This window comes from Bos grunniens, chromosome 16 (genome assembly GCF_055505025.1).
Source record: "Bos grunniens cultivar Pamir isolate PY7600 chromosome 16, Bosgru_T2T1.0, whole genome shotgun sequence".
NCBI classification, from domain to species: Eukaryota; Metazoa; Chordata; class Mammalia; order Artiodactyla; family Bovidae; genus Bos; species Bos grunniens.
Window position 1 is genome coordinate 68228022 of NC_141180.1, and position 27576 is coordinate 68255597.

Genomic DNA, 27576 nt, shown 5'->3' on the forward strand with positions numbered 1-27576 from the left:
AATTAACATTGTTTCTTTAAATAAAGAATCTGAAAAGCACTGCCTTACAACCAACCCTTCCATTCTATCAGGCTTGAAACTGAACCTTTAAGTCAAATTTGAACTCTTAGAAAATAGTGAGCTAAAGGCATTCCAGGCACAATCACACACAGCAGCAGGTATTTATTCAGAGAGCTGAAGGACAACTTTTTTCCTTTATAACATCCTAGTATCTCTAATTCTATTGTCACTAATATTCTATACCTATAGAATACCTATAATATTTTAGTATAATCTCTCTAATTCAACACATAACGAATTTTCTTTTGTTCTCGGTTCTACACCAGCTCCAAGACTTTGCTCTCTTTTTCCTGTTTTTACTGTTTCCCTACCTTTATGATGATAATAAGAATAGCTAACACTTATTTGAATAATTCCATTCTAAAAAAGACTCTTTTACATTCCAACCAGCACTTCACTGAATATTCCTTTTGCTTTTGGCTTAAGCAAACTCTGGCTCTCCCTAAAGGCCATGGTTTGCTTTGATGCCTTCAGAATGGATGTTGTCCACTCCCTACAGTTTCACTCACTCGGGGTTGACAGAGAGGTCCCTGGTTTGTTGCTGCCCAGTGATGCTTTTGCATCACTTCTCTGCTTTCCTCACCCAAAACACACTTTGAAGCTAATAAAATTCAGCTACACCTTTACTAACCTTCTCATCACCATCATCTACTAGCATCTTAAAAGTCACTGTACTTCTTCCACTGAAGGCTTTAACGCCTGCCACTGTTTGGGGCTTGGCCATTCAGTCATTATTTTTTATACATCCAAGACATATTTCTCGAACCAGACACACTGCTCTCCATGCTGGACAATGACTTTTTTTTCCTGTCATTGTACAATTTACAAACAAATGGGGGAGTACATATTCATCCCTGAATGATTCTGCCTAGAGTCTACTTCTCAAGGTTTTCTTTGATGACTGTTCCTTATTTAAAATGAATGTACTTTACAGCCAGACTGGAGATCAAATCTCCTCTCTGCCCTCTTCATTAACACACATTCCACAGGCACTAAGGAGAATTTTGAGTACCAGGCTAACCACCAAATTTCAATCTACAAATACAGACAACATTTTAAACATGTGCATTTTAAGTGATCCTATGATAATTTTAACACCAGGGAAGCCTGGCATGCTGCAGTCCATGGGGTCGCAAAAAGTCGGACACGACTGAGAGAATGAACTGAACTGATACAATTCTTAAAATTTGATAGAAGAACTAATGTTGGACTCATATGAAATATAACATGATCATTTTAGAATAACAGTTTTTATAGTGCACACAAGCTCTTCTACGTAAAATTAGATCGTATATAGGGTCCCATTCTCCATTTATAAAAGGTGAGAAATGAAAATGCCTTTCAGTTCATTTGAATGAAAGAACACCATTTCAAAATGGCTTCACAGGAAACCTTGTGTTCCCAAGATTTAGCAGATCAAGGGAGAAAGGAAAATCAGTTGCCTGTCATTGAGGAAAAAGTAAAAGAAATGGCAGATAGGAAATCCAAGTACTGGGAGATACCAGCATGTGCTCCCTGTCACCCAGCCCCCCTGTGTGGCCTCTGAGTACAGATATTACCATCTGAGAATAAAACTACAACAGCAGGAGAGAGGAGAGCAATGCAAACTGGAGCAAATCACACAAAGTAATAGAATGTAAAAGCATAGGGACTGCATCACACGAGCATATTTAAGATTAGTCACCTTGATATGCAAATATAAATTTTATAAGAATGACTGGATGTGAGACTATCAATCTTTTTAATAGAAACCTTCAATTAGATCATTCCTTTCCATAGCTAATAAGTAATTTGCACATCACAGCTACATCATCCAAGATTTTTCTTCTGGGTAGCAGATGTTTTCTATGGATGGGGACTTATTTCATTAGGATCTTTGTTTATTAAGGGGAATAATGCATGATATATTTACATCTCTGAAAGTTTACATCGGAAACTTGATTTATTATTTCTACATCACATCCCCCAAAGTATACCTTCTTCAGAAGACTTAAGTCAATAAATTTTTTGACTGCTTTGGAAAAGATATTACTCTGTCCTGACAGATACCTAGATTTAAATAAATCAACCCAGATGGAAGCATACCTTTAAAGAGAAATGAAGGCTGTCTCAAAATGGGGTGAAGACTCCTTAAAATACTATAAATAAACATTTTCAAGATCATCCCACATTAAAAAATCTTTAAAACTATAAAGAAACTTAAGATGCATAATTATGAAATGGACAATTTTGTAGACTGTGAAAACTTAGAAAATAGTTCATTGCTATCATGATAACTCTTCAGGAACAGACTAGTGTAACCAACATAAATTAACAATTAATACAGTTGAGATTAAATTCACTAGGCTCTACAGAGCAAGGAGCAATCTCTCTTATACCTTCATTAGAAATCAAGAATTTGCAAGTATGATCAATACTGTTGGTTAGAATAGTAAATAATTTGCTGGTGTCAAATCACATTCCCTTTTCTTTGCTATTGCTTTCCACTGTGGAAAATATTATATAATCCTTGTTGACCTTTTGTAGCTTAATTAGTGATACAAAGCTCATTTAAATGATATAATTCAACAAATACACATAACTCAAATATTACTATAGATTACAGAAGAAAAAGATCACAATGCTATGGTCAAGGGTAGATGTTGTTTCCACAGGTCACCAACTACAGAAACAGTGGCGTGGTCTGAAAATATGGACACACTTTTAACCAATCAAGGTAAGATCCAAACGATAACAGGCCTAAAAATGCAAGGATTAAAATTAAATAAATAAATTCTGAAAGTTGTAGACATGTTATAAACAATGAGATTGATCAATATGTGAAGTATAAGATTCCCCAAAGTCTTACAAACTTATACAGGCCCAAAGTTTAAATGGAATTAGATTGAGTCTAAATGGTATGGCAAAACCAATACAATATTGTAAAGTAATTAGGCTCCAATTAAAATACATAAATTTAAATTTAAAAATTTAAAAATAAATAAATAAATGAATACAAGATTATAGAAATTACAGACATTAAAAGAACAAGAAAATTCCAAATAGAAAGGAAGTGATAAAGTTGTCTTAGTCTCATTATCATTTGATGTATATCAAATACTGGAGTGCATAGCTATCCCCTTCTCCAGGGAATCTTCCCAACCCAGGGATCAAACCCAGGTCTCCCACATTGCAAGTGAATTCTTTACCATCTGAGCCACCACAGAAATGGTGAAAATGCCATTTGATTAGAACAAACACTACATTTAAATATTTTCTATATATGTCCCTTGTAGCATCATTTCTATCCTGTATGAGACAGAAATGCTGTAAAGCAGGTTTGTACAGCAAACGCAAAATTCTAGATATCTTTGTATATGACTTTTATATTAAATTCTGGGATGTTTTATTTATAACTGACCAAACGCACTTTATTAAGCCATCATTTTAATTACAAGTATATATCCACAATGTACATATTTATATATATATACAAATATATTCAAATATGTTTTTGTATTCTCTAAAGTAAGAATAACTTAGTTGGAATAAATACTTTATTTTAGCCTGAAGAAGCCCAAGAATACTGGAGTGGGTAGCCTATCCCTTCTCCAGGGGATCTTCCCAAAGGAGGAGTAGAATCAGGGTCTGCTGCATTGTATGCAGATTCTTTACCAGCTGAGCTACCAGGGAAGCCAGTCTCATTATCATTTGATATATATCATGACTATTATTCGGAGAAGGCGATGGCACCCCACTCCACTATTTTTGCCTGGAAAATCCCATGGACGGAGGAGCCTGGTAGGCTGCAGTCCATGGGGTCGCTAAGAGTCAGACACGACTGAGCGACTTCACTTTCACTTTTCACTTTCGTGCATTGGAGAAGGAAATGGAAACCCACTCCAGTGTTCTTGCTTGGAGAATCCCAGGGAGGGCGGGGCCTGGTGGACTGCACAGAGTCGGACACGACTCATGAAACTTAGCAGCAGCAGCAGCAGCATGACTATTATTGTTGCAAATTAAAACATACAAACTATTGAAAAGTTGAAAATTTAAATAAATTGTTTGCTTCTTCAGGCTAAAGTATTTATTCCAACTAAGTTATTCTTACTTTAGAGAATACAAAAACATATTTGAATATATTTGTATATATATATAAATATGTACATTGTGGATATATACTTGTAATTAAAATGATGGCTTAATAAAGTGAGTTTGGTCAATTATAAATAAAACATCCCAGAATTTAATATAAAACAGTCATATACAAAGATATCTAGAATTCTGCTTTTGCTGTACAAACTTGCTTTACAGCATTTCTGTCTCATACAGGATAGAAATGATGCTACAAGAGACATACATAGAAAATATTTAAACGTAGTGTTTGTTCTAATCAAATGGCATTTCCACTTTAAATTTATAAAGTAAATATCAGAATATTAGAAATGCTTGAAACATGATAAATCTGAATATGTTCTTCATGGCTGTTTTTTTTTTCATAAAAACAATTTGATTTAGATGAAATTACACTATCATTTTATGATTCTTAAATAACTAATTCCTAAAGTATAGACGGAAGATCCTGGTGGGCTACAGTCCATGGGGCTGCAGAGTCTGACATGACCAAGCACACATGCACACATACTTTGGGCTTCCCAGGAGACACAGTGGTAAGGAATCTGTCTGCCAATGCAGGAGACACAAGAGTCTCAGGTTCGATCCCTGGGTAGGGAAGATCCCCTGGAGTAAGAAATGACAAATTCCGTGATCAGAGGAGCCTGGCAGGCTACAGTCCATGGGGTCACAAAGAGTCAGACACTACACACACACACAAAGCACAGACATAAAATAACCCATCAAAACCCTAGAATCCAACTAAGAACATATATGAAAGCCATATGGAATTTCATTTCTGTAAGTTTCAAGAGCATGTTTCTTTTTTCCTTAAATACATGACAAGCGGGACAGATCAGGTTTGCTAACACCCTAGGGAAGGTGTCTCTGCAGGTGGGGGATTGGCCACCGCAGCAGTGCAGACAGAGGCATGAAGGTTATAGATGAAGGCAGACACACCACCCTGCAGATATCCTGGGATTTTGTACCTCATGCCCACAGAAAGTACAAAAGTCATAGATTCATCTGCAAAGCTGTCTGGATTTTGCTTTTCTAAAATCAGAAAAATATCTCCCATGCTTTTCAATGCTTTAAACAGATGACCCACCATATTACCTGCTTGTTTGGTAACTTGATGATACGCCTTGCACATACTGAGCAGAGATATTAGTGTGCCTTCTGCTACCTGCTCCTGACATATTCAACTCCTCAGCCCCTGTCACACTTACCCATAACTATTCCCTCACACAGAGGGACCCTCAGATAATATATGGCTGTGGCTGTGGCTATTCTAAAGTCACTTGACGACCTGTGAACTTTCAAATTGTATGTATATAATAGATGAGTGATTCAATGATTGTCTATGCAAGGAAGAGATAACTAGCCCCAGTGTTACCTGCTTATTCTGTTCCTATGTGTCCAAACAGGGCAATGGGAGGAAAAAAGGAGGAGTGACTGTTAGTTCAATGTCTCTCTCTATGAATATGGCAGGAGGGGAGAGAATAATAATATTTTTTTAGATCTTTAACTTCCCATCTCTCTGGGATGTATTTAGATAACCCATATTGCAAAATAGTTTCGTATGCTTTAACGACACACGTATAAAATAGTGCCAGACATGCTTCCTCAATATTCTTTCAGTATTATTATATACTTTATTTTATAAAATAGATTTTTTAGTATAAATTCTATTTAGACCTCTCAAATTCATCATTGTTTGGATCAAACTCATGGAAAATTTTAATTGTGTTACTAAGAGGATTTTTATAAACCAAATTTGTGTCACAGAAGCTTCTCTAATGTATTTTCTAAACACAAGACGTGCAATTGAATTTTTATAGTGCTTACATATTAACAACTTTCACACTCTGCAATATTTATACTGAGAATTTTAATTGGTATCTGAAAATCTTTTGCAACGACCTGTTATTTCAACTGTACTTCGAATCATTAAAAATAAAATTGTTATGCTTAGTTTTAATCCAGGGCTTCTAGATAATCACCTTGTTCCATGAAGACCTTTTCTATTTTCTACACTAACCTTCACTTTCCTTCCAACCTGCAGCAACCAATAAACAACTAACTTAGGCCCCTTTCCATACATGTTTCTCTGATACTTACTTTTTTGCTAGTCAATTTCTCCCTACTTTGCAACCTGATGAGTCAGCCCTCTAGCACATAGTTAGGGAGGAGTGGCTTTGAGCCAGGCTGAGGGGCCCCCTTGGCAGGTGTAGGAGAAAACCACCAATTTTCAGAAGGCAAATCCTCTGAAGGACAAGCGTGCCAATGGGTGATTCCTCCTCCAAGACGCACAGTCTCACTGACGCGCAGACGCTGCCATAGGAAGGTACGGACTGAAACTAACACAAACTGAAAGGCCTGCTTAGTTCAGGCAACTGCAGGAATTTGATAATAATCTTTCTAACCTGGTACCTCATACCTCAGTAGAGGCCCTCTCGTAACTATCCTTGGCTGTAAAAGATTTAGAAACATTGCCTTCTCAAAAGAGTTCTGTGTGTGCCAAAGAAGATTCTGGGGCACATTTTACATGAGGAAACTAGAGAAAAGAGGCTAAACAGGTGGTCAGAAACTTAAACATTTATGAACAGGAATAATAAATGTTTAAATGTGGCTGAAAATAAGACAGTGAGAAGAGCTGGAACGTACAGGAATCCTAGCATTTCTGGTTGTTGTTCAATTTTTTTAAAGTGCTAATATTAGAAAAATAGATTGAATATTTTACATCGATGACTACTGATCCAAAATCAAGCTTTCTAAAGTTAAAAACTAAAATGTATAAATGCTATATTTGAGGGATGATAAATATTTGCCACTGAATCCTCAAATGCTTTCACTAAACAATGTATACAATTGGTCACATGACTGCGCTGTGTGATACACAAACCTTTTCCTCGTGTATTTTACAGCTGGTCTAGATGCTTTTCGAACATTCCTAAAATCAGAGTTTAGTGAAGAAAATGTTGAGTTCTGGCTTGCCTGTGAAGACTTTAAGAAAACAGAAAGTGCAGAAAAAATTGCTTCCAAAGCCAGGATGATTTATTCTGAATTCATTGAAGCTGATGCCCCCAAAGAGGTGAGTGAAATATTCCACAACAGTGAATATTTATCCACTTATCCACTAACACATCTGCTCCCAATTGAAGGACACTAAGGCCACCTCAAGGGAAATTAAATTGTCACCATGTCTTCAAACAGAAGATATCCGTAAATTTGAACAGAAGTTCCTTACGGTGATCCTCTGGCACTGATTCACTAAATAGTTTCCAGCGCTCTCTATGTGCTTCAGTGTTTCTATTTTCTGAGCACAACAAGCAGGCTCTTAAAAAAACAGTCTAATGTTCCCAATTAAACAGCTCTACAGAAATCCTACTTAAGCGTCCTTCTGGATTTCAAATTCAGCTTCATTTTTCCTTTTGTAAGCACAGGGGTCGATTTGGAATAGAACTCTTGAATACAATTTTTTAAATAAAAAAAGATACATATGTGAAGGTAAAACCTACTAACCAACAGTACAAATTCGTAATATTTAATGTTCTGGAGGCCCACATCACGGCATATAATAATGCCTTACCTTCTCAAAGAGGGGGTTGCTTGACTTTATTTCCTTCATGGCTGTTGGGCTGCACCCCGCAGGCTTGCAGAGACATCCACTGAATGCGGGAGCTTACACGTCTTAAGTAGGGTCCTGGAGCCACACACCATGGTTTGGAGTGGACGGTGGAAGGAACATGGAAGCAGACTTCGCCGTGGGGGATGGGGAAGAATGGGAAGGCTACTAGTTAGGGGAAATGACTGACATCCGATTGGCTCTTGGGTTACCAGGGAAACCAGCAGAGGGTCAGGGCCCTCTGAGCACCTTCTTGGGGCAGAGGTCTTCCCTTATTCAACTATCAAAGGGCATCATTTTGTCCTAAAGAGTCATTATCTGGGCCTGAGGGGCAAACATACAGATGTTTACTGACTAAGGTCCATCCTGTGAGTGGGCTGTAGGGAACCAGGAACTGCTCCAGGAGCAGGGAGTGGACAGGGAGTGAGCAGCCAGCCATCCTGCGTGGGCAGATCAGCGTGGTGAAAATGAGCCACAGGTGTGCGGGTGGCCTGGTCCTACAACAGTAAAAATGAGCCACGGGTATGTCTCAAGTTGTCAGATTCCACCTGTGCTGCATTAAGATCAGGAAAATAGAGAAGGCCTCACAGGAAAACCTGGAAGGACTTTGAGAAGAGCCCCTCAAAAATGTTTTATGTGTATACCATCTCATTTATAATTGATTTAATTTCCAGAACCAAATAATGATCATCTCTGCTGCATCCCCTTAATGTTTAACTTTAAAGTTTAAACTATTTACATTTTAAAACTGCTGTAATCCCTCACTGATTATAACATCTAAGCAGAGAGTTTTAATGCCTAAGCAGCAAACGGGAATCTATCTTAAGTCACTAGCACCAAACATAAACCACCTGCGTCATCTCTCCCTACAGAGTTGAAATACTGATACCCTCCCAAGTGACAGCTACTATATGTTCTAATCCAAAATTAAAATTCATGGTATGAGAAGTTATTGTACTAATGAGGACAGAGGACAGCAAAGATGAAATGCAAACTTTTTTTTTAAATCTACAGCATAAAGTTGCTGTATCAATAGTTCAAGTTTTAGATGGACATTAATTACTGAAGCATATGTTGGTATAGTACAATTTTGCTGACATATGAACCACTGAAGCTTAGAGTGGAATTCAAAGGGGGAAAGAAAAAGTAACTTAACTCCTGTGGAGCTATTTCAGCATTCATTTCCCAGTCACTATCTAAGAATCATTAAATGAGTCCAGAAAAATTTAAATGTAGTGTGTAAGATTTGTCAAGTTGATTAATGTGTCATTCCCTAAAAGGCTTTGAAATCAACTCTAAAGGTAATCTATTTATTATTGGTTTGAAAGCCAGATTTATTTTTCTTCATGAATCTGCTTAATGATTATTTTAAGTTTTTCAAATATTATATATGAAAAATCTTACATTAATACTAAAGAAATGTAATCTTTTAATTACAGCTGAACTCAAAGTTATATAATAAATTATCAATTTGGATAAAATAGTTTTATTTTCCTAATCTTTCCTGCCAAAATAAATTAATATGGTAATAATTTAAAAGAATAGTACAGTTATTGTTTTAGGATACAAAGCTTTCATACTTATTTTATAATTTGTCCATCGAGTTAATTTTATAGTTGTTTTACAAATCACGGATTATATTGTCTCGAACCGTCTAAAAATATTATGATTGGATATGACAAAATTCTCATTGAAGATGAAGTGTATATATACAATTGAAACAGCCATCATCTTTCCTATTATTTGCCATTAATTATTTCCAATTCAAATTAACTAAAGGACATTTGTCTCTTACATACCAATTTCAGTCTTCAGCATATCTTGCTATAGCCCATCAATTATATATTATATATTACAAGTATTAGTATGAGTCATTAAATGGAAATTTTTTGAGAGTCTGTTCCCACAATGAAGTCACACAGTAGAAGGGGAGATTGACATGTGATAAAACCAGTCAAATACACAATAGGCAACTAATAAGTTGAATCATTTAAAGCTTGTTATTAGCAGTGTGCGGAAGAGCCATGAAGTCTATCCAGAGATTTATAGGATGGATTTTTAGGGTGGTTCACATATGAAAACTATGTCATATTTATCAAGAGAGCAAATGAAGAAAGTATTTCAGACTGAGGGCACAGTGTACAGTGTAAATGTACAGAGAACTCCCTAGAGTTTTCCAGAAATCACAAGCATTTTGATATCACTAATGAGAAGCAGTGGTTTAAGCCTGGACAGGCAGTGATAAAGATAAAGAGAGGGTGGGAAGTAACCTAGATTTATCTAGTAGGCAGACTTCACAAGACAACGTGATATATCTGATATGCAGGTTGGAAAATACCATTTTCATAAGTAGAAAATTAATGCAAGAATGAGATTCATATGAAAGCATTCTTCATTTTTCAATATTCAATTACAGTTGTAAAACTGTCTCGCATAAAGAAATCAAAATTATAACCAATTTCCTTGGTAGAAAACCCTAAAATAGAGAACAATGACAAGGTCACATCATCCAGATGTCTATTAAGTCCCATTTACTTTCTTTTCAACTTTTCATGTCTTTATTTCTTCATCTGTAAAATTGCTAGCGTGACAATAGTTTTTAATTGATGCAATTAGACAGTTTACCATCAGACTATTTACTAACAATCCCTGTCTATAAATGGATGTTACTAATGGTTCTTCGTTTCCTATTCTAATAGGCAAAACTGCACAGAAAAACAACTTTCAGATCTCTATGAGAGATGATAATTGCAGGAAACTTTATGCCCTCTCCCTCAGAGTTTTATCATCTCTTTGGTCTTCTACACTAATTGTGTGATGTAGTAGAAAATCTAAAGGTTAGAGACACAGACTCAAATCTTGTAATCTTGTGTTGACCTATTTCATCCCTCTAAGCCACACTTTCCTCATCTAAAAACATAACTGTGAAAAAGGACACAGCAATCATATAGGTTAGATGAAAATGGTGAATGAGACAGCATATCTAGGGTTTGCAACAGGCAGAACAGTCTTTAAGAAGTTTTAATTCCTTTTTTTCTTTACACAAGTCACTATAAGTGCTACTGACTCTACCCCAAAATATTAACTAACTTCTAAGACCATCTGAGGACAAGCCACTTTGAATGACTTGATAAATGTATACATGAACGTGAAAGTGTTAGTCACTCAGTTGTATCGGACTCTTTGCAACCCCAGGAACTATAGCCCACCAGGCTTCTCTGTCCATGGAATTCTCCAAGCAAGAATACTGGAGTGGGTAGCCATTCCCTTCTCCGGGGCATCTTCCTGACCCAGGGATTGAACCTGGGTCTCCTACACTAAAGGCAGATTCTTTATTGTCTGAGCCACCAAGTAAGCCCCTAAATGTATATATATGTGTATGTGTGTGTATATATATAAACACACACACACACACACACAAATGTTTTATATATATATATGAATACAAATTAGAAAAACACATTAGCAAATCATGAGTTTCAGGTAGAAATATCTACTAATTGCATGGATTATACCTAGATATTTTCAGAAGATATTGCAAGGGGAAATAAAAGTGTGAGTCAGATATTTCTGACCAAGTAGTCTGAAAATGAGAAAATTATTAGATAAGCAATATATACTTTAAAGTGTCCTTACTCCACACACAGTAAGAACTCGAATGTGGCAAAGAAAAAAAAAAATTCTTAACATTGTATTTATTCTTCCTTCAATTTGGACCATTAATTTCATAATATTTTAAAAATTTCAAACAATATTTGGTTTCAGAAGAATGTAAATCTTAAAAAAAATTAAAATAGTATGAGCCATCCAGGAAACCCAAGATACTGACATATTTTAAATATTTATGTTTTATTTCTGTCATTTATGAATTATGTTTGTATCATCTCTTATATTAATAAGAAAATTAGTGAGGATGGAAAATATATGATTAAAGAGAAAACTGTTTATGTTGATTGTCATTCTGTGAGATTAGAAAATGTTCCCAATTATACCACACTGTGATGTTTAAAAATTATATAAATTCAAATTCAAATTATGACCAATCTGGGAGCAAATACATTGGCAGTCTTTTAAGTAAAAAAAAAAAAAATTACAAAAAATTTAATTCTTAAATGTATTTATTAACTGTGAAGACATCATAACCCATTAAAGAGAAGAAACTATCATCATAAAGGAAAAGAATCTTAATGCGTTATGCAGGACACTTTTAAAATATCTGTGTCTGGATGTTTTGCTTTTAATTTTTATTGTAGCACAGTGTTATTTGGTGACTCTTATTTCATATCAATAAATGCTTATTCTGTGCCTACAATTAACCACCATAAGATAAATTCCTTGCATGGAAGGGAAGTTGGGTCTAAGCAAGAGAACACATAATAAACACAGAAGTGCAATGCAGTGTGTTGTGGAAATGAGGTAGCTTGATAAGGAAATGCAAGAAAATAGAATAGATTGAAACTATGGTTTGGCTCTGGAGAAGGCAATGGCAAGCCACTCCAGTACTCTTGCCTAGAAAATCCCATGGACGGAGGAGCCTGGTAGGCTGAAGTCCATGGGGTTGCTACGAGTCGGTCGCGACTGAGCGACTTCACTTTCACTTTTCACTTTCACACAATGGAGAAGGCAATGGCAACCCACTCCAGTGTTCTTGCCTGGAGAATCCCAGGGACGGCAGAGCCTGGTGGGCTGCCGTCTATGGGGTTGCACAGAGTCGGACACGACTGAAGCGACTTAGCAGCAGCAGCAGCATAGTTTGGCTCAAAAGAAACAGTCAGTCTAGTTGGGTTAAAAAATTAGATTTCTAGAACCAGGAAAAAACAGCAAAGCAACAAATGATTAAGTGGAAAAATTTTAAAAACAGATGAAATTGTTTGCATTATATCTATTTTTAGGATTTTTATTTTTCTTTCCTGTTTCTTTTGGTGGGGGGCACACAATGCAGCATGCAGGATCTTAGTTCCCTGACCAGGTATCAAATCTGTGCCCTGTGCACTGGGCGTGTAGAGGCTTAACCACTGGACCAGCAGGGAAGTCTTTGTTGTTCGGTTGCTCAGTCGTGTCCCAGTTTTTGCAACCCAATGGACTGCAGCATGTCAGGCTCCCCTGTCCTTCATTATCTCCTGCAGTCTGCTAAAATTCACGTCTATTGAGTCAGGGATGCCATCCAACCATCTCATTCTCTGTCATTCCCTTCTCCTTCTGCCTTCAATCTTTCCCACCATCAGGGACTTTTCCAATGAGTCAGCTCTTCGCAATTGGTGGCCCAAGTATTGGAACTTCAGCTTCAGCATCAGTCCTTCCAATGAATATTCAGGGTTGATGTCTTTCAGGATTGACTGGTCTAATCTCCTTGCTGTCTAAGGGACTCTCAAGAGTTTTCTCTAACACCACAGTTCGAAAGCATCAACTCTTTGGTGCTCAGTCTTCTTTATGGTCTAACTTTCTCATCCATACGTGACTACTGGAAAAACCATAGCTTTGACTAGATGGACCTTTGTCAGCAAAGTGATGTCTCTGTTTTTTAATATGCTGTCTAGGTTTAATATAGCTTTTCTTCCAAGGAGCAAGCGTCTTTTAATTTTATGGCTGCAGTCACCATCTGCAGTGGTTTTGGAGCCCAAGAAAATAAAGTCTGTCATTGTTTGCAGTTTCTCATCTATTTGCCATGAAGTGATGGGATCGGATGCCATGATCTTCATTTTTGGAATGTTGAGTTTAAGCCAGCTTTTTCACTCTCATCAAGAGGCTCTTCAGTTCCTCTTCGCTTTCTGCCATAAGGGTGGTATCATCTGCATATCTGAGGTTATTGATAGTTCTCCCAGCAATCTTGATTCCAGTTTGTGCTTCATCCAGTCTGGCATTTTGCATGATGTGCTCTGCACATAAGTTAAATAAGCAGGGTGACAGTATAAAGCCTTGATGTACTCCTTTCCCAATTTTGAACCAGTGCATTGTTCCATGTCTGGTTCTAAAGGGACATTGTTATAAAGGTCCTAAATGGTCAGGGAAGTCCTTGTATTATATCTAAAAGTTGATAATGATTGAATAGTACTGAGGAAGAATATTGAGATAAGGCCTTCTTCATTTATTTTTGGCGAGGCTGGGTCTTCACTTCTGTACAGGCTCTTCTCTAGTTTTGGCGTGATGGGGATTACTCTCTGGGTGTGGTGTGTGGGCTTCTCCCTGTGGTGGCTTCTCTTGCTGCAGAGCACAGGCTGGATGTCACGTGGGTTTCAGTACTTGTTGTGCAGGGGTTTAGTTTCTCTGAGGCATGAAGAATATCCCCAGATCATGGATCAAACCTGTCTCCTGCATTGGCAGGAGGATTATTTACCTCCGAGCCACCAGAGAAACCATGCCTTTATTTTAAATAAGGTTAATTTTGAGGATTCCTTGGCGGTCCAGCGGTTAGGACTCTGCACTCTCACTGCCGAGGGCTTGGGGTTGGAGCTCTGATCAGGGAACTAAAATCCCACAAGCCACACGGTACACCCCACACACACAAAAATAAGGTTAGTTTTATAATCCTGAGGGAAAAGATAGACCTCTGAATTCTTGGCAGAGAGAAACCCATGGCACTATAGGCATTTCTTGATATTCTCAAAATGGCAGTTTTGTATCCTCCATTTTATATTCCTATTTTCTCAAAACGGTAAAGAATCTGCCTGCAATGTGGGAAGCCTGGGTTCAATCCCTGGGTTGGGAGGATCTCTCGGAGAAGGGAAAGGCAACCCACTGTAGCATTCTTGCCCAGAAAATCCCATGGACAGAGGAGCCTGGTGAGTTACAGTCCATGGGGTCGCAAAGAGCTGGACACGACCGGGCGACTAACACTTTTCTCTTTGCATTTTTAAGTGTTACTTCCACAATGAGCTGATGCTATGTTGAGTCTTGGTCCTGACCCACAAGTTGCTGCTTGTCAACAGTGCCCCCAAACTATAGAATCACCGCCAGATATAATGTTTGCTTATTTATTAATTTCCTAAGTTTTTGTACACTAATCAATAGTTAGTGGTCTGTTACATACCAAGCACCATGCTGATGCAGCTATGAAAAAAGACCGAGTCTCTGAATAAATCAAGCTAACCATATTGGTGGGAAGACTCTAGTTTTTAAAAAAAAAAAAATTAGAATAAACGTTCATGGATGTTGTGATAGGGAAATACAGGTGATGTGGTCACTGTAACTGGAAAAGTCCAAGTTTAAGGGATCGGGAAACATGTCTCAAAGGAAGTAATTAGTGAGCTTTGATCAGAGATGTGAATACAGAAGGAAATAAGACAACACGGAAGGATGGAAGGATGATAGGAGAGGAAACGGAAGAAGAGTCTAGCAGAGCACCAGCTGGTGGCTAGAAGGCTGGCCCAGTAGAGGAAGAAGCCTAGTTCTGGGTGCCTCCAAGCATAAGTGGAGCCAAGGGCATGTTCTGATTCCTAGTGATTTCTGCATCTTTGTTTATTTCCTCTTCAGCTCAAGGGATCTCTTAAAAAGGAAGAGAGAGAGTGACAGAGAGAGACAGAGAAAAAGAAAGAAGAGGACGGGGAGGAGGAGGAAGAAAGGAAGAAAAGCAGAGATAAAGAAACTCTAAGCCGCACACTTGCCCAGGGCTTTTATGTGGACTATCTGACTCGATCACCATGCACTCTGTCTTAGGCACGACAATCACCCACCTTGTACAGGTGAAAAATGAACTGAGGCTTAGACAGGAAAAATGATGAGTCCTGCAGTCATTAAGATTCACAGATCGTAAGGAGGGAGGTCTTCTGCCCTTGCTTTTACATTTTAATTTCCTTCCTCTAGATCTTCTTTTAAATGTTCTACTTATTTTAAATGTTCATGGCACAGCCTGGGAACCTCGATGTTTGCACTGAAGGTGAAAGCAGAAAACTATCTCGTCACATAGAGTCTATCTTCCTTTCTGTCAGAAGCTGTATTTCTCTCCTCATAGTCTCTCTATTTTGTATAACTTCTTAAACTTGTAAAGCAAAGAAAAAAAAAGTCACAGGCGCATCTCATTTAATAGCCTGTGGTATCATTTCGGCCCTCGGAAAAAATGACTACTGCCTTTCAACTCTAAAACAAAACGCTCTTTGAATTTGCACACATCCCTGTCCCACTTAATCTTGGATTAGCGTGTCGGGGTTCCTCACGGAAACCTGTCCATCTTATTCTCTGTCGCCTGCTCCAGATAGCACTTGCTGCGTACATCTATTTTTAGCAATCCGTATCCGTCAGGCTTTTATACATTGATTGCATACGTTTGATTTCTTTTTTTTTCATTTCTCTTGTCCAATTTAGAGTGTCAGTGCTGCCTCCCAACTCATGTCATTTATTTCTGTCCTTAAAACCAACTGTGACAAAGGATACACTCCTGTGCAGAATGGATTCCCTCTTGATGTTATAAACTTGGCTATTCTCAACTTTCATAGTAACCCTTGAGACTATACCTCAGGATATTCATGTGCCTTTAATGATGCCAAAAATGAAGTAATACTAGAGGTGTTAACGGTGATTAAACAGAATTATGTAGCCAAAAACATGATTATAGGCAACTTTAATTTGAATAGTAATTTTTAAGCACTGCTGTGAATGAGGTTGAGGAGGCTGCCTGCCCCATTTGAGTAAGGCGCTTTCCATATGCATGCACACGCTCTTTGCATAATGACCATCTCCTGCTACACTATACATACTAAATGAGGGAAAGGCAATCTCATTTGAATGTGAGAGTTCGACTGAAAACTTCTCATTCAAATTATGTAAAAATATATAAAGCACAGTCTAGGGTCACGGGAAAGCCAAAAGGTACAGTTTCAAATGCATTCTTCCTGCTAAAATAATTTGTTGGAAGCCAAAAGAAGTTAAAACTGTTGTCATAGAAAAGAGGAATTGGCTTGCATAACTTGGAGTTATCAAAATCACCTGAGCATTAAACTATCCCTAGCTCATTATAATAAAATCATTTTTTAAACAACAATGCAAACCAGAGGCACTCATTTTAATGCAATGGATTGTTGTCAATGTCAGCTGTGTCAAGGCCTTTTCAAAAATGACAGGATTTAAAAGTCGCTAAACAGTTGCAATGACATCTCAGCTGTCATTCTGTGAGAATCATAAGCCTATGTCTTGTTTTCTGAGATTGGCAGTGCAGCAGTCTCAGAGAGCTAAGATAATTCGTGACCTTTGGAAAAATAAGGAAATTAAATGTCTTTCTCAGCATCCTTGAAACTTGAGTGTATCCATAGAAACAAAATGCAGTGACTATTCCCATGAGTAAATAATATAGATATAACTCTCTTTATTTCATCAATCGATATGCCATTCAGCCCCTGCTCTGGACCTACTAATCTGAGCTACTCAGCTGAGTCTAAGCTTCACCCAAGGTCCAAGCAGCTCAGGACGGCCTCAGGTCCACACAGTTGAGAGGCCTGCATCTCTAGAGGGTTACCTCCTATCAGGGTGCCTGCTTTCAATCTACTCCAATCTCAATATCTCCTCTGTGCTTACTTTTTGAGATGGAAATTGATACAACAACTTCCCCAAAAATCAAACTTGAGATGAGTGAACAATTGGAGATGCAGTTGGCAGACATGAACCTCAAAGTGATCATATTAAAGGAATGTATGTATCAAAATATATGCTAGGCTGAATATTTTCACTTTTGTCTTGATACTAAAATTTCAGGGGACTCAAGAAGAAAAGACAGGGCGTTGTGGGTAGAGTGCACTCAAACCTTATTCAGACTGACTCCTTGGGACCATTTAATGACACGTATCACGCTCTCTTAACTGAAACATTAACTTCAGTTGGCTTCCTGTACTTAATTTCTTCCTCTCTTACTGACAATTCTTTGCCAATTTCTTTTACTGTTCCTACCTATAGCCCAGCACATACTATCTTGAGGGGAGGTGGTTGTCATCTATTTTCTGCCTGCATTTACTCCCCAGGGGATTTCTTCCAGTCTCTGGCTCTAAAAGGGCATCTCACACTTCACTACAAATCTGAGTCCTTATTTTCTCCTCAAACTTTTCTCTGAGTCTCTCTGTCTCAGTGAATGGCAATTCCATTCTTTTTGCTCTGGCTGAATAATTGATACTCATCCTTGGTTCTTCTCTTCAGCACTATATCCAATCCATTGACACTTTGTCATCTCATTCTTCAGAATATTTCTAAAATCCAGTCATTCCAAAAAAATGTTGTTGCTTATCCCAGTTCATAAATATTAAGTTGCAGGCTTCATCTATTCTACATTCTAAGTATCTCTGAAATCTATACATTTCCCTCCATTCTCTGTGAAATGACCCAGCCTAATCCTCCATGATTAACCACCTGAATTTCTGGTATGACTTACTAATTTTTCTGCCCTTTATCCACAACTAGTCATTATATCCCATAGCAGCCAGTAATATGTTTTTTCAAGCACATGTGTTTACATTACTTAAAAATCTTCTTGTTGCTTTCAAGTTAATTAAAAATAATTTAAGAAGACCTATAAAAGTCTATGTGATATAGACCTTCATGCCTTTTCAAGCTGTTGCTCCTTTCACTCTGAAAACCTACTGGGCTTTTTCCAGTTTTCCCTCCATGGCCAAGTGCCTTCCATAATCTTCTAACCTCATTTCCTTTAGAAAGACTTTTTTTTTTTTTTTTAAGAAGGTAGCTTCTTCCCTTTGGATTATTTTCTCAAAATCTGTCTTCTTGATTGACTCTCAATTATTTTTATATGGTCAGATCTTAGCACAATTCCTAAGTAACCATTCAATGAAATAATTTAAATGAATAAATTATAGAAATTTACTATAAAACAACCACTTTTTCAGATGAGGTCTTTTTTTATTAAAGAAAAATAGGGACACTAATACTATCCATCTTATAGGTATGTGTGTGTGACATACAGTAGCCATATAAAGACTTAGCACAACAGTAGTAATATTTGATGAATATTAACTATTATTATTTACAGTTAAAATAATCTTCTTTAAATGTCCTTAGGATTATTTTAGAGATAATGTCATTGCTTAAATATTTTTAAACAGGAGATGACAAAGTCACCAAGGAAAATAATCCAGGAAGAGAAGACTGGGCACGGAACTTAGACGATGTCTGACTCCTCTGCTCATATGTTGAGGTACAGGTAGAGAAAAAAGAATCAGGGAAGAAATAGGGAAAGATAGCAGATAGAAGACAGGTTAATTCCATGCCACAAACTACTGAATTCCCTTTATAGTGACAAATTTTCTCCTCTGATTATCAGACTGAATACTTAATATTGACAGAAGCCACTGTGTCCAAACCTGTTTAAATGAGAAATCAAATTTCTTAAATTTTTGAAATCAAAATAATGTATGATGATAAGGAAATCATAGTGACACTCTTTCTGTGATCAAGGAAGGATTCTTGGAGGATATTCAACTTCAGCTAAATCATAAAGGGTTGAGGATAATCTGTACAGAATAAAGTTGTGGAGGAGAGAGGGACTTTAGATGGTAAAGCAGCATAAACAAGAGCTTTAGAAAGAAAATTCACTCTGGGAACAGAAAGTAGATGAACTTCTGTTCATCTCTGGATGTCACCAAAGATAAGTAGGAGGTAATTTCAAAACAACATTTGAAGCCCAGGTATGAGGAAGCTCAAATGCAAGGGTAAGATGTTTAAATTTTATATTATAGAAACTAATGGTTGTCGACTGAACATTCATACAATGAAAGTGATGTTTTGGTGAAACTGAAAGATGATGTTGTGAAAGTGCTGCACTCAATATGCCAGCAAATGTGGAAAACTCAGCCATGGCCACAGGACTGGAAAAGGTCAGTTTTCATTCCATTCCCAAAGAAAGGCAATGCCAAAGAATGTTCAAACTACCAGACAATTGCACTCATCTCACATGCTAGTAAAGTAATGCTCAAAATTCTCCAAGCCAGGCTTCAGCAATATGTGAACCATGAATTTCTAGTTGTTCAAGCTGGTTTTAGAAAAGGCAGAGGAACCAGAGATCAAATTGTCAACATCCGCTGGATTATCAAAAAAGCAAGAGAGTTCCAGAAAAACATCTATTTCTGCTTTATTGACTATGCCAAAGCCTTTGACAGTGTGGATCACAATAAACTGTGGAAAATTCTAAAGGAGATGGGAATACCAGACAACCTGATCTGCCTCTTGAGAAATTTGTATGAAGGTCAGGAAGCAACAGTTAGAATTGGACATGGAACAACAGACTGCTTCCAAATAGGAAAAGGAGTATGTCAAGGCTGAATATTGTCACCCTGCTTATTTAACTTATATGCAGAGTACATCATGAGAAATGCTGGGCTAGAAGAAGCACAAGCTGGAATCAAGATTGCCAGGAGAAATATTAACAAACTTAGATATGCAGATGACACCACCCTTATGGAAGAAAGTGAAGAAGAACTAAAAAGCCTCTTGATGAAAGTGAAAGAGGAGAGTGAAAAAGTTGGCTTAAAGCTCAACATTCAGAAAACGAAGATCATGGCATCTGGTCCCATCACTTCATGGCAAATAGATGGGGAAACAGTGGAAACAGTGTCAAACTTTATTTTTTGGGCTCCAAAATCACTGCAGATGGTGACTGCAGCCATGAAATTAAAAGATGCTTACTCCTCAGAAGAAAAGTTATGACCAACCTAGATAGCATATTGAAAAGCAGAGACATTACTTTGCCAACAAAGGTCTGTCTAGTCAAGGCTATGGTTTTCCAGTGGTCATGTATGGATGTGAGAGTTGGACTGTGAAGAAGGCTGAGCGCTGAAGAATTGATGCTTTTGAACTGTGGTGTTGGGGAAGACTCTTGAGAGTCCCTTGGACTGCAAGGAGATCCAACCAGTCCATTCTGAAGGAGATCAGCCCTGGGATTTCTGTGGAAGGAATGATGCTAAAGCTGAAACTCCAATACTTTGGCCATCTCATGCAAAGAGTTGACTCATTGGAAAAGACTCTGATGCTGGGAGGGATTGGGGGCAGGAGGGGAAGGGGACGACAGAGGATGAGATGACTAGATGGCATCACTGACTCGATGGACGTGAGTCTGAGTGAACTCCGGGAGTTGGTGATGGACAGGGAGGCCTGGGGAGCTGCGATTCATGGGGTCACAAAGAGTTGGACACGACTGAGCGACTGAACTGAACTGAACTGAACTGAATGCTGTCCACTGTGTGTACAAGGGGAGGGATCAACTAAGAGAAAAATTCCACGGTTTAAGAAAAATATTATGTTATACAAGATTAAACTGGAGAGTTGGAGTGAGAAAGATAAACTGGTATCAAAGGGAACTGGAGAGAAATTATCATTGCCTTAAAGAGGCCCTACAGCCTCTGATAAACTGAAAGATCCCTCAGTTATACAAGGCAGTATTACCTGTTACCTGCCACAGAGATTCCTTTAGTCGAATGAGTCTGCGCAAAATGGATCTCTAATTTAAATGCACTTGTTTTATTCATTTGAAAAAAGCCATGTATTCAACACTGAGTGTGAAAAGAATTTAAGAGCTATTGAAAAAGACTTGGGACTTAATTCTGGAAATTATAGCATTAATTTACTCATGGAAGAATGCAGTGGCCAAAATAATATCAAATGGCAATTGGTGAAGTTTGAGAATCATGGCTGTGGTTTCTAATGTTCTGGTAATATGCTGTCCTTTTTTAAAAAAGACATTTTAATGACTCAAAGGTACACTTACATTTACCATTATTTATACCATAGCTAAAGTTAAATTTATTTACTTTAAGTTTGTATTTTTTAATTTATATTACCATTTATAGATTTGTTTGGAACCATTTTAAATGTAGTAATGCTTATTTTAAAGGTACTATTAAATATGTGAATGTTTACACTAAAAAAAAATAAAACAAAATAAACGGAAGAGATAGGAGTGGATTTAGAAAAGGCAGAAGAACCAGAGATCAAATTGCTAACATCTACTGGGTCATAGAAAAAACAAGAGAGTTCCAGAAAAACATCTATTTCTGCTTTATTGAAATGCCAAAGCCTTGGACTGTGTGGCTCACAACAAACTGGAAAATTCTTAAAGAGTTGGGAATACCAGACCACCTGACCTGCCTCTTGAGAAATTTGTACACAGATCAAGAACAGTTAGAAATGGACATGGAACAACAGACTGTTTCCAAATCAGAAAAGGAGTACATCAAGGCTGTATATTGTCACCCTGCTATTTAACTTAGATGCAGAGTACATCATGTAAAATACTGGGCTCAACGAAGCACAAGCTGGAATCAAAATTGCTGGGAGAAATATCAATAACTTCAGATATGCAGATGACACAAACCTTATGGCAGAAAGCAAAGAAGAACTAAAGAGCACCTTGATGAAACTGAAAGAGGAGAGTGAAAAAGTTGTGTTAAAACTCAGCATTCAGAAACTAAGATCATGGCATCCAGTCCCATCACTTCATAGCAAATAGATGTGGAAACAAGGGAAACAGTGACAGATTTATTTTCTTGGGCTCCAAAATCACTGCAGATGGTGACTGCAGCCATGAAATTAAAAGATGTTTGCTCCTTGGAAGAAAAGCTATAACTAACCTAGACAGCATATTAAAAAGCAGAGACATTACTTTGCCAGCAAAGGTCCATCTAGTCAAAACTATGGTTTTTCCAGTAGTCACGTATGGATGTGAGAGTTGGAATATAAAGAAAGCTGAGCACCAAAGAACTGATGCTTTTGAACTGTGGTATTGGAGAAGACTCTTGAGAGTCCCTTGGACTGCAAGGAGATCCAACCAAGTCAATCCTAAAGGAAATCAACCCTAAATATTGATTGGAAGGACTGATGCTGAAGCTGAAGCTCCAATTCTTTGGCCACCTGGTGTAAAGAACTGACTCATTTGAAAAGACCATTATGCTGGGAAAGACTGAAGGCAGGAGGAGAAGGGGACGACAGAGGATGAGATGGTTGGAGGGCATCACCGACTCTATGGACATGAGTTTGAGCGAGCTCTGGGAGTTGGTGAAGGACAGGGAAGCCTGGGGTGCTGCAGTCCATGGAGTCGCAGAGTTGGACACGACTGAGGACTAAACTGAAGGAGTGATAAATAAAAAGAGCATTGTGAAATTACCAAGAAAAGGTGAATAAGGAAAGTTCTATATATAGATAGAGAAAGAGATCAGAGGGAAAAAAGATTTGTCAGAGATGATTCTTAAGTTTCCAGCTTGAACAACTTCGAGAAAAATAATGACATTTATAAAAACATGTGGGTGTGATATTTTGTCACTGACATTAAAATGAATTGCCAAGACACATCTTCCTAAGATTACTGATTACCTCCTGGGAACAGTGTCTCTGCTCATCACTTAGATATCTATAGCTGATGTTGGCAGCTTATTGGTAGGAAAACAGGCAAATCAGAAAAGTGAGAAGGGCAAGTCAGACGTACAAACTTAGTATATTTGAACAAATAATATTAATTACCAGTGATATATTGAAATGAACATTTCTGCTTAAAATGCTACCGTGATTTTTAACAAATGTAGAAGCCTTTTTCACTTTATTTATACAACACACATGTATTGAATCCTTACACTGTTCAAGGCATAGTGAGGGATAGGCAAAATGTAAATATAATGTAAGTAACACAAAGTCCCTTCACAGGTCAGAAAAGGTGAACTTTACAAGGTAGATATTATTTGAATGTAACTTTAAGGACTTCCCTGGTGGCTCAGACGGTAAAAGCATCTGCTTATAATGCAGGGGACCTGGGTTCAATCCCTGGGTCAGGAAGATCCCCTGGAGAAGGAAATGGCAATCCACTCCAGTACTCTTGCCTGGAAAATCCCATGGACGGAGGAGCCTGGTAGGCTTCAGTCCACAGGGTCTCAAAGAGTCGGACACCACTGAGTGACTTCACTTTTTCACTTCACTTTTTCCCTGGTAGCTCAGATGATAGAGTCTTCTCCAGTGTAAGAAACACAGATTCCATCCCTCAGTTGGGAAGATCCCCTGGAGAAGAGAATGGCTACGCACTCCAGTATTCTTGCCTGGAGAATTCCATGGACAGAGGTGACAGTCCATGGGGTCACAAAGAGTCGGACACAACAGAGTAACTTTCACTTTAAGGACATAAAAGACTGTGAAAGACTTAGATGAGGAGTGGGTTTCAGCTAGCCTGGGATGGTCAGGGAAAATATTCATTGGTAACAATGTACATGAATTTGAGCAAAGTCTGGGAGATAGTAGAAGACAGAGAAGCCTGGCATACTGCAGTCCAGGGAGTTATAAGGATTCAGATACTACTTAGCGACTGAACAACAACAGCAACAAAATATAAGAAATTTGAGGGTAAGAGTCTACCTTGGTGGTGACACAGGGCACACAGAGAGGAGAAAAAGTATATAGGTTTGGACCATATTGTATTGGTCATGAATGCCAAGTTCAGGGCTTTGGGCATTTTAAATAGGGAATAAGGAGCTATTGCAGGCGTTCCGTTCTGAATAAAATAATAAGGCAGCACTCTGCACACACTGTCCCTGCTATCAATGAAAACTCAGCCAATGAATGAATGCCTAAAGGAGTTATCTTGGTATATTTACCATTATGGGGAATATAAAGTTAAACAAATTGCAGATGACACCATTGAAGAATTAATAGCGCATTCAAAGAGGAAATGGGCAATCTATATTCTCATACCCTAGCAACACAAGATAGGATATGAAAAAGATTCCACTATATGTTGAGAAACTCCTACAGAATCTTGAAAATACCCACTACTCTTTATTCCCACTATGGAAATCAGGAACTATACCAGATTCATGGCATGCTATCATGTCATCTCCCTGTTCAAAAACCCTTCAGTGTCTTCCCACTGCTTCTAGTAGAAAGATAGGAACCCTTTACCACAGCAGATAAATCCTACAAGACTTGACCTGTACCTCCTCTCCCAATCTCCCCACAGGAACTCTATCACCCCCTGCACCCCCACCACGCAAACACAGAGGCTCTTCAGAACATCACCAATTTGTTCTTGCCTTGGGGACTCTGAATTTTTTTTTTTGGCCAGAAACCTTCTTCCTCAGATTCTTAGAGAACTGGTTCCTTCTCATTCTTCAAGTGTAAATCTAAAATAACACTGTAGAGAAAATATATAGTACTTTCTCCAAATATAGAAAGCATCTTGTAATCAATGATTATATGGATCATCTCATTTTAATTTTTATAACAACTCAGTCAAGAATGACTGGGCTTAAAGATGAAAAATAGCTTGGTAACCCAGGTTACTAAGGTCATAAGCGTCAGAGTACAGATTGGAAAACTATCCTATAATCTTACTACTACTCCACACCATCTTTCTGTGTAAAGAAGCAGAAACTGATTATAGATTTTGAAGCCTTGGAGGACTTTGCAGAATTTCATCTGGAACTTTGATGCAGGAACTGAGAGGATGATCAAAGAAATAAAAACAAGGTGTAATCTGAATCCCCAAGTAGCTGAAATCCCTAAGAAAGAAAATATCAGCGAGCAAATAGCAGCCTTTGATGATTCTTTTCAAAATATTTTTTTCTTTTTACTAGAATAATAATATTGAAATAATTTGATATCACTTATCTCATTTAGCCCTTAAAAGACTTCAAGACATTATTATTATCCTTTTTTACACTATGGAAATAGAAAGTTGAAGGAAACTGTAAACCTTGCTTTACTCATGTGAACAGCAAGTAAGTAGCTAAGAAATTTGATTGAAGGTCTGTCTGCCTATCTTTTAACTTCAATGAACATAAACTGTCACTTACAGTTTTTTACCAGACCCCCAATTTTTAGCATTTTACAGTCTCCCTCATTTTGCCAAGAGACATAATTCTATGCAACAAATAATTTTGACTGCCTATTATAGCAGCAGCAGCACCTGCCTTTGGTGAGCTTTGAGTTTTAAGATTCACATCTCTTTGATAATTCATGAATATTTTCAGTTTAAGTGAAAAAACTTGGAATAGAAATTTTCTGCTTCTCAGAAAGCATCCTGGAAATGGGTAGAACTGGACAAGAATTTCCATGAGGTTTGCGGCATTTGTGTATTTGCAGGTGTGTTGTGTTGCAGTATAATAGATCTCTATTAGACCTTGCTGAGAATGCTTACTTGTGGTAGTGCTAAGGGGGCAAGAACGTACATACGCACATCTGCGCGGGTGTATGTACATCCCATGGGAGGCGTGGTGTTCTGTGAACAGGGGTAGAGTGTTAGGTGGTCCATTTTGGCAAACAAAAAGAAACACAGTTTAGGATAAAAAGCAACATTATGAGAAACAACACCAGGAGTTATGGAGAAAGGGAATGTGCTGGTGAAGGCCAGTTTAGTAAATTCTAATTACTGCTCTGCCTATAGAAGAACATTTCAGGTATTAATGCCAAAGTACTAGAAAGAAATAAAAGATGGTAAGCAAAAAGAATGTGAGGTCATAAAAATTCTTATATGCATCTCCTTTGTCATTTTTTATAATCTGAAAATAAGGTTTGACCTCTGTTTGCTGTCAACGCCAACCCTCTCAACCCAGGTAAAGTAATTAAACAAAGCATGTGTTCTGCATTTCAGAAAATGAATGTGTGACCTTTCTGTTGTTTTGCATAAGATTAACTTGATGCTTAAAAAAATTCAGATCATATGTGGATCTCCCATCTGTATAGACCATGCAGTCTTTATGAAACTAGTCTAATGTGATGCAATTTATTTCCACAGATTAACATTGACTTCAGTACCAGGGACCTCATCTCAAAGAATATTGCAGAACCAACTCTCAAATGTTTTGATGAAGCTCAGAAGTTAATCTATAGTCTGATGGCCAAGGATTCTTTTCCTCGATTTCTAAAGTCAGAGATTTATAAGAAACTGGTAAATAGCAAAGAGATTGGAAATCATAAAAAATGGCTCCCTTTCTTGTAAAGAAGGTAAATGATAAGCTAACAATCAGATTATAATTTGGAGGGAAGAAGTGATAGGATAGATCAGCTCAATCGATAAACTTCAAGGCTAAAATGTTTTAAATATACAAACACAATGTAAGTTTTTTTAGGATTTAGAAAACATGCTTTACTTCAGTAGAAAAATATGTTATATCTGAAGCCTGAATGTTTAAGTCACTTGTTTAGAATGTGTTTATTTTATCAGGTACTTAAAAATCTCTTACTGGGAGAGTACAAAGAAAGTTTATGGAGATATAATACACTCTTAAACCATAAGTGGATATTCTCATGACATTATAAATTCAGGAAACTATATATCTTCATGTTGCTGCATGGGAGACTGTTTAGCATCATACAGATAATTTTAAATACAATTTGCATTATTCAAAACTTCACTTTTGTAAAAAGAGAAATTCTGAACCGAAACACAACCCTTCGTTTAGTATATCAACTATTTCTTTGCAACCAGGATCTGCTACATAATGATGCAGTGGTTATCTAAACTGCTATGGCCCTCAGATTAATGACAAAGAAAAAATGGCACATATATATATATACCATTGATTAAACCATCAAAATAGATCACTTGGTTTAATTCTGCGGCATCACACAGGCATATATGAAATGGGCCTTGTGGGTAAGAAGGATTGATTTTCTTAGCTCAATAAAAATATAAAGAAAAGAGGAGGAATAAAGAGGATGGATAAGTGCATATATGATGAGCTGCACAGCAGTACCTATCCCATAAAACAAAAAATTACTGCAACATTATCTACTCAAAGAAGTATGGAGTTAAGCATTCTCTCCTTCAGCACTGTAATTTGTTTATAGAACTCAAAGAGATTTTCAAAATGCATTTCTTTTGAGATGTTCCTACA

General features: G+C 37.5%; 1 protein-coding gene and 1 long non-coding RNA gene across 8 annotated transcripts in view; one reads left to right on the forward strand and one right to left on the reverse strand.

Moving 5' to 3' along the window:
* The window catches only part of LOC147356955 (uncharacterized), a 431587-nt gene extending 405108 nt beyond the window's left edge, over nt 1–26479 (reverse strand). For 3 of the 6 annotated variants that reach the window (XR_015143676.1, XR_015143679.1, XR_015143680.1), the window contains exon 1: nt 7745–26479. This is a non-coding gene — a long non-coding RNA (uncharacterized LOC147356955). The remainder of the gene's footprint in view (nt 1–7744) is intronic. The other 3 variants (XR_015143677.1, XR_015143678.1, XR_015143681.1) reach the window with 2 other exon arrangements.
* Nucleotides 2722–26678, forward strand: RGS21 (regulator of G protein signaling 21). 2 transcript variants are annotated; one of them, XM_086345337.1, is made up of 3 exons: nt 2722–2776; nt 7080–7246; nt 26475–26678. In XM_086345337.1, the coding sequence occupies exons 1-3, from the start codon at nt 2752–2754 to the stop codon at nt 26676–26678; spliced, it is 396 nt and encodes a 131-aa protein (XP_086201463.1). In that variant the 5' UTR covers nt 2722–2751. The 2 variants fall into 2 exon arrangements, 1 of the variants encoding a protein (XP_086201463.1); XR_015143682.1 differs by lacking the exons at nt 2722–2776; nt 26475–26678 and adding an exon at nt 15251–15310 and having other exon boundaries at nt 6999–7246.
* The last annotated feature ends 898 nt before the right edge of the window (nt 26679–27576 follow it).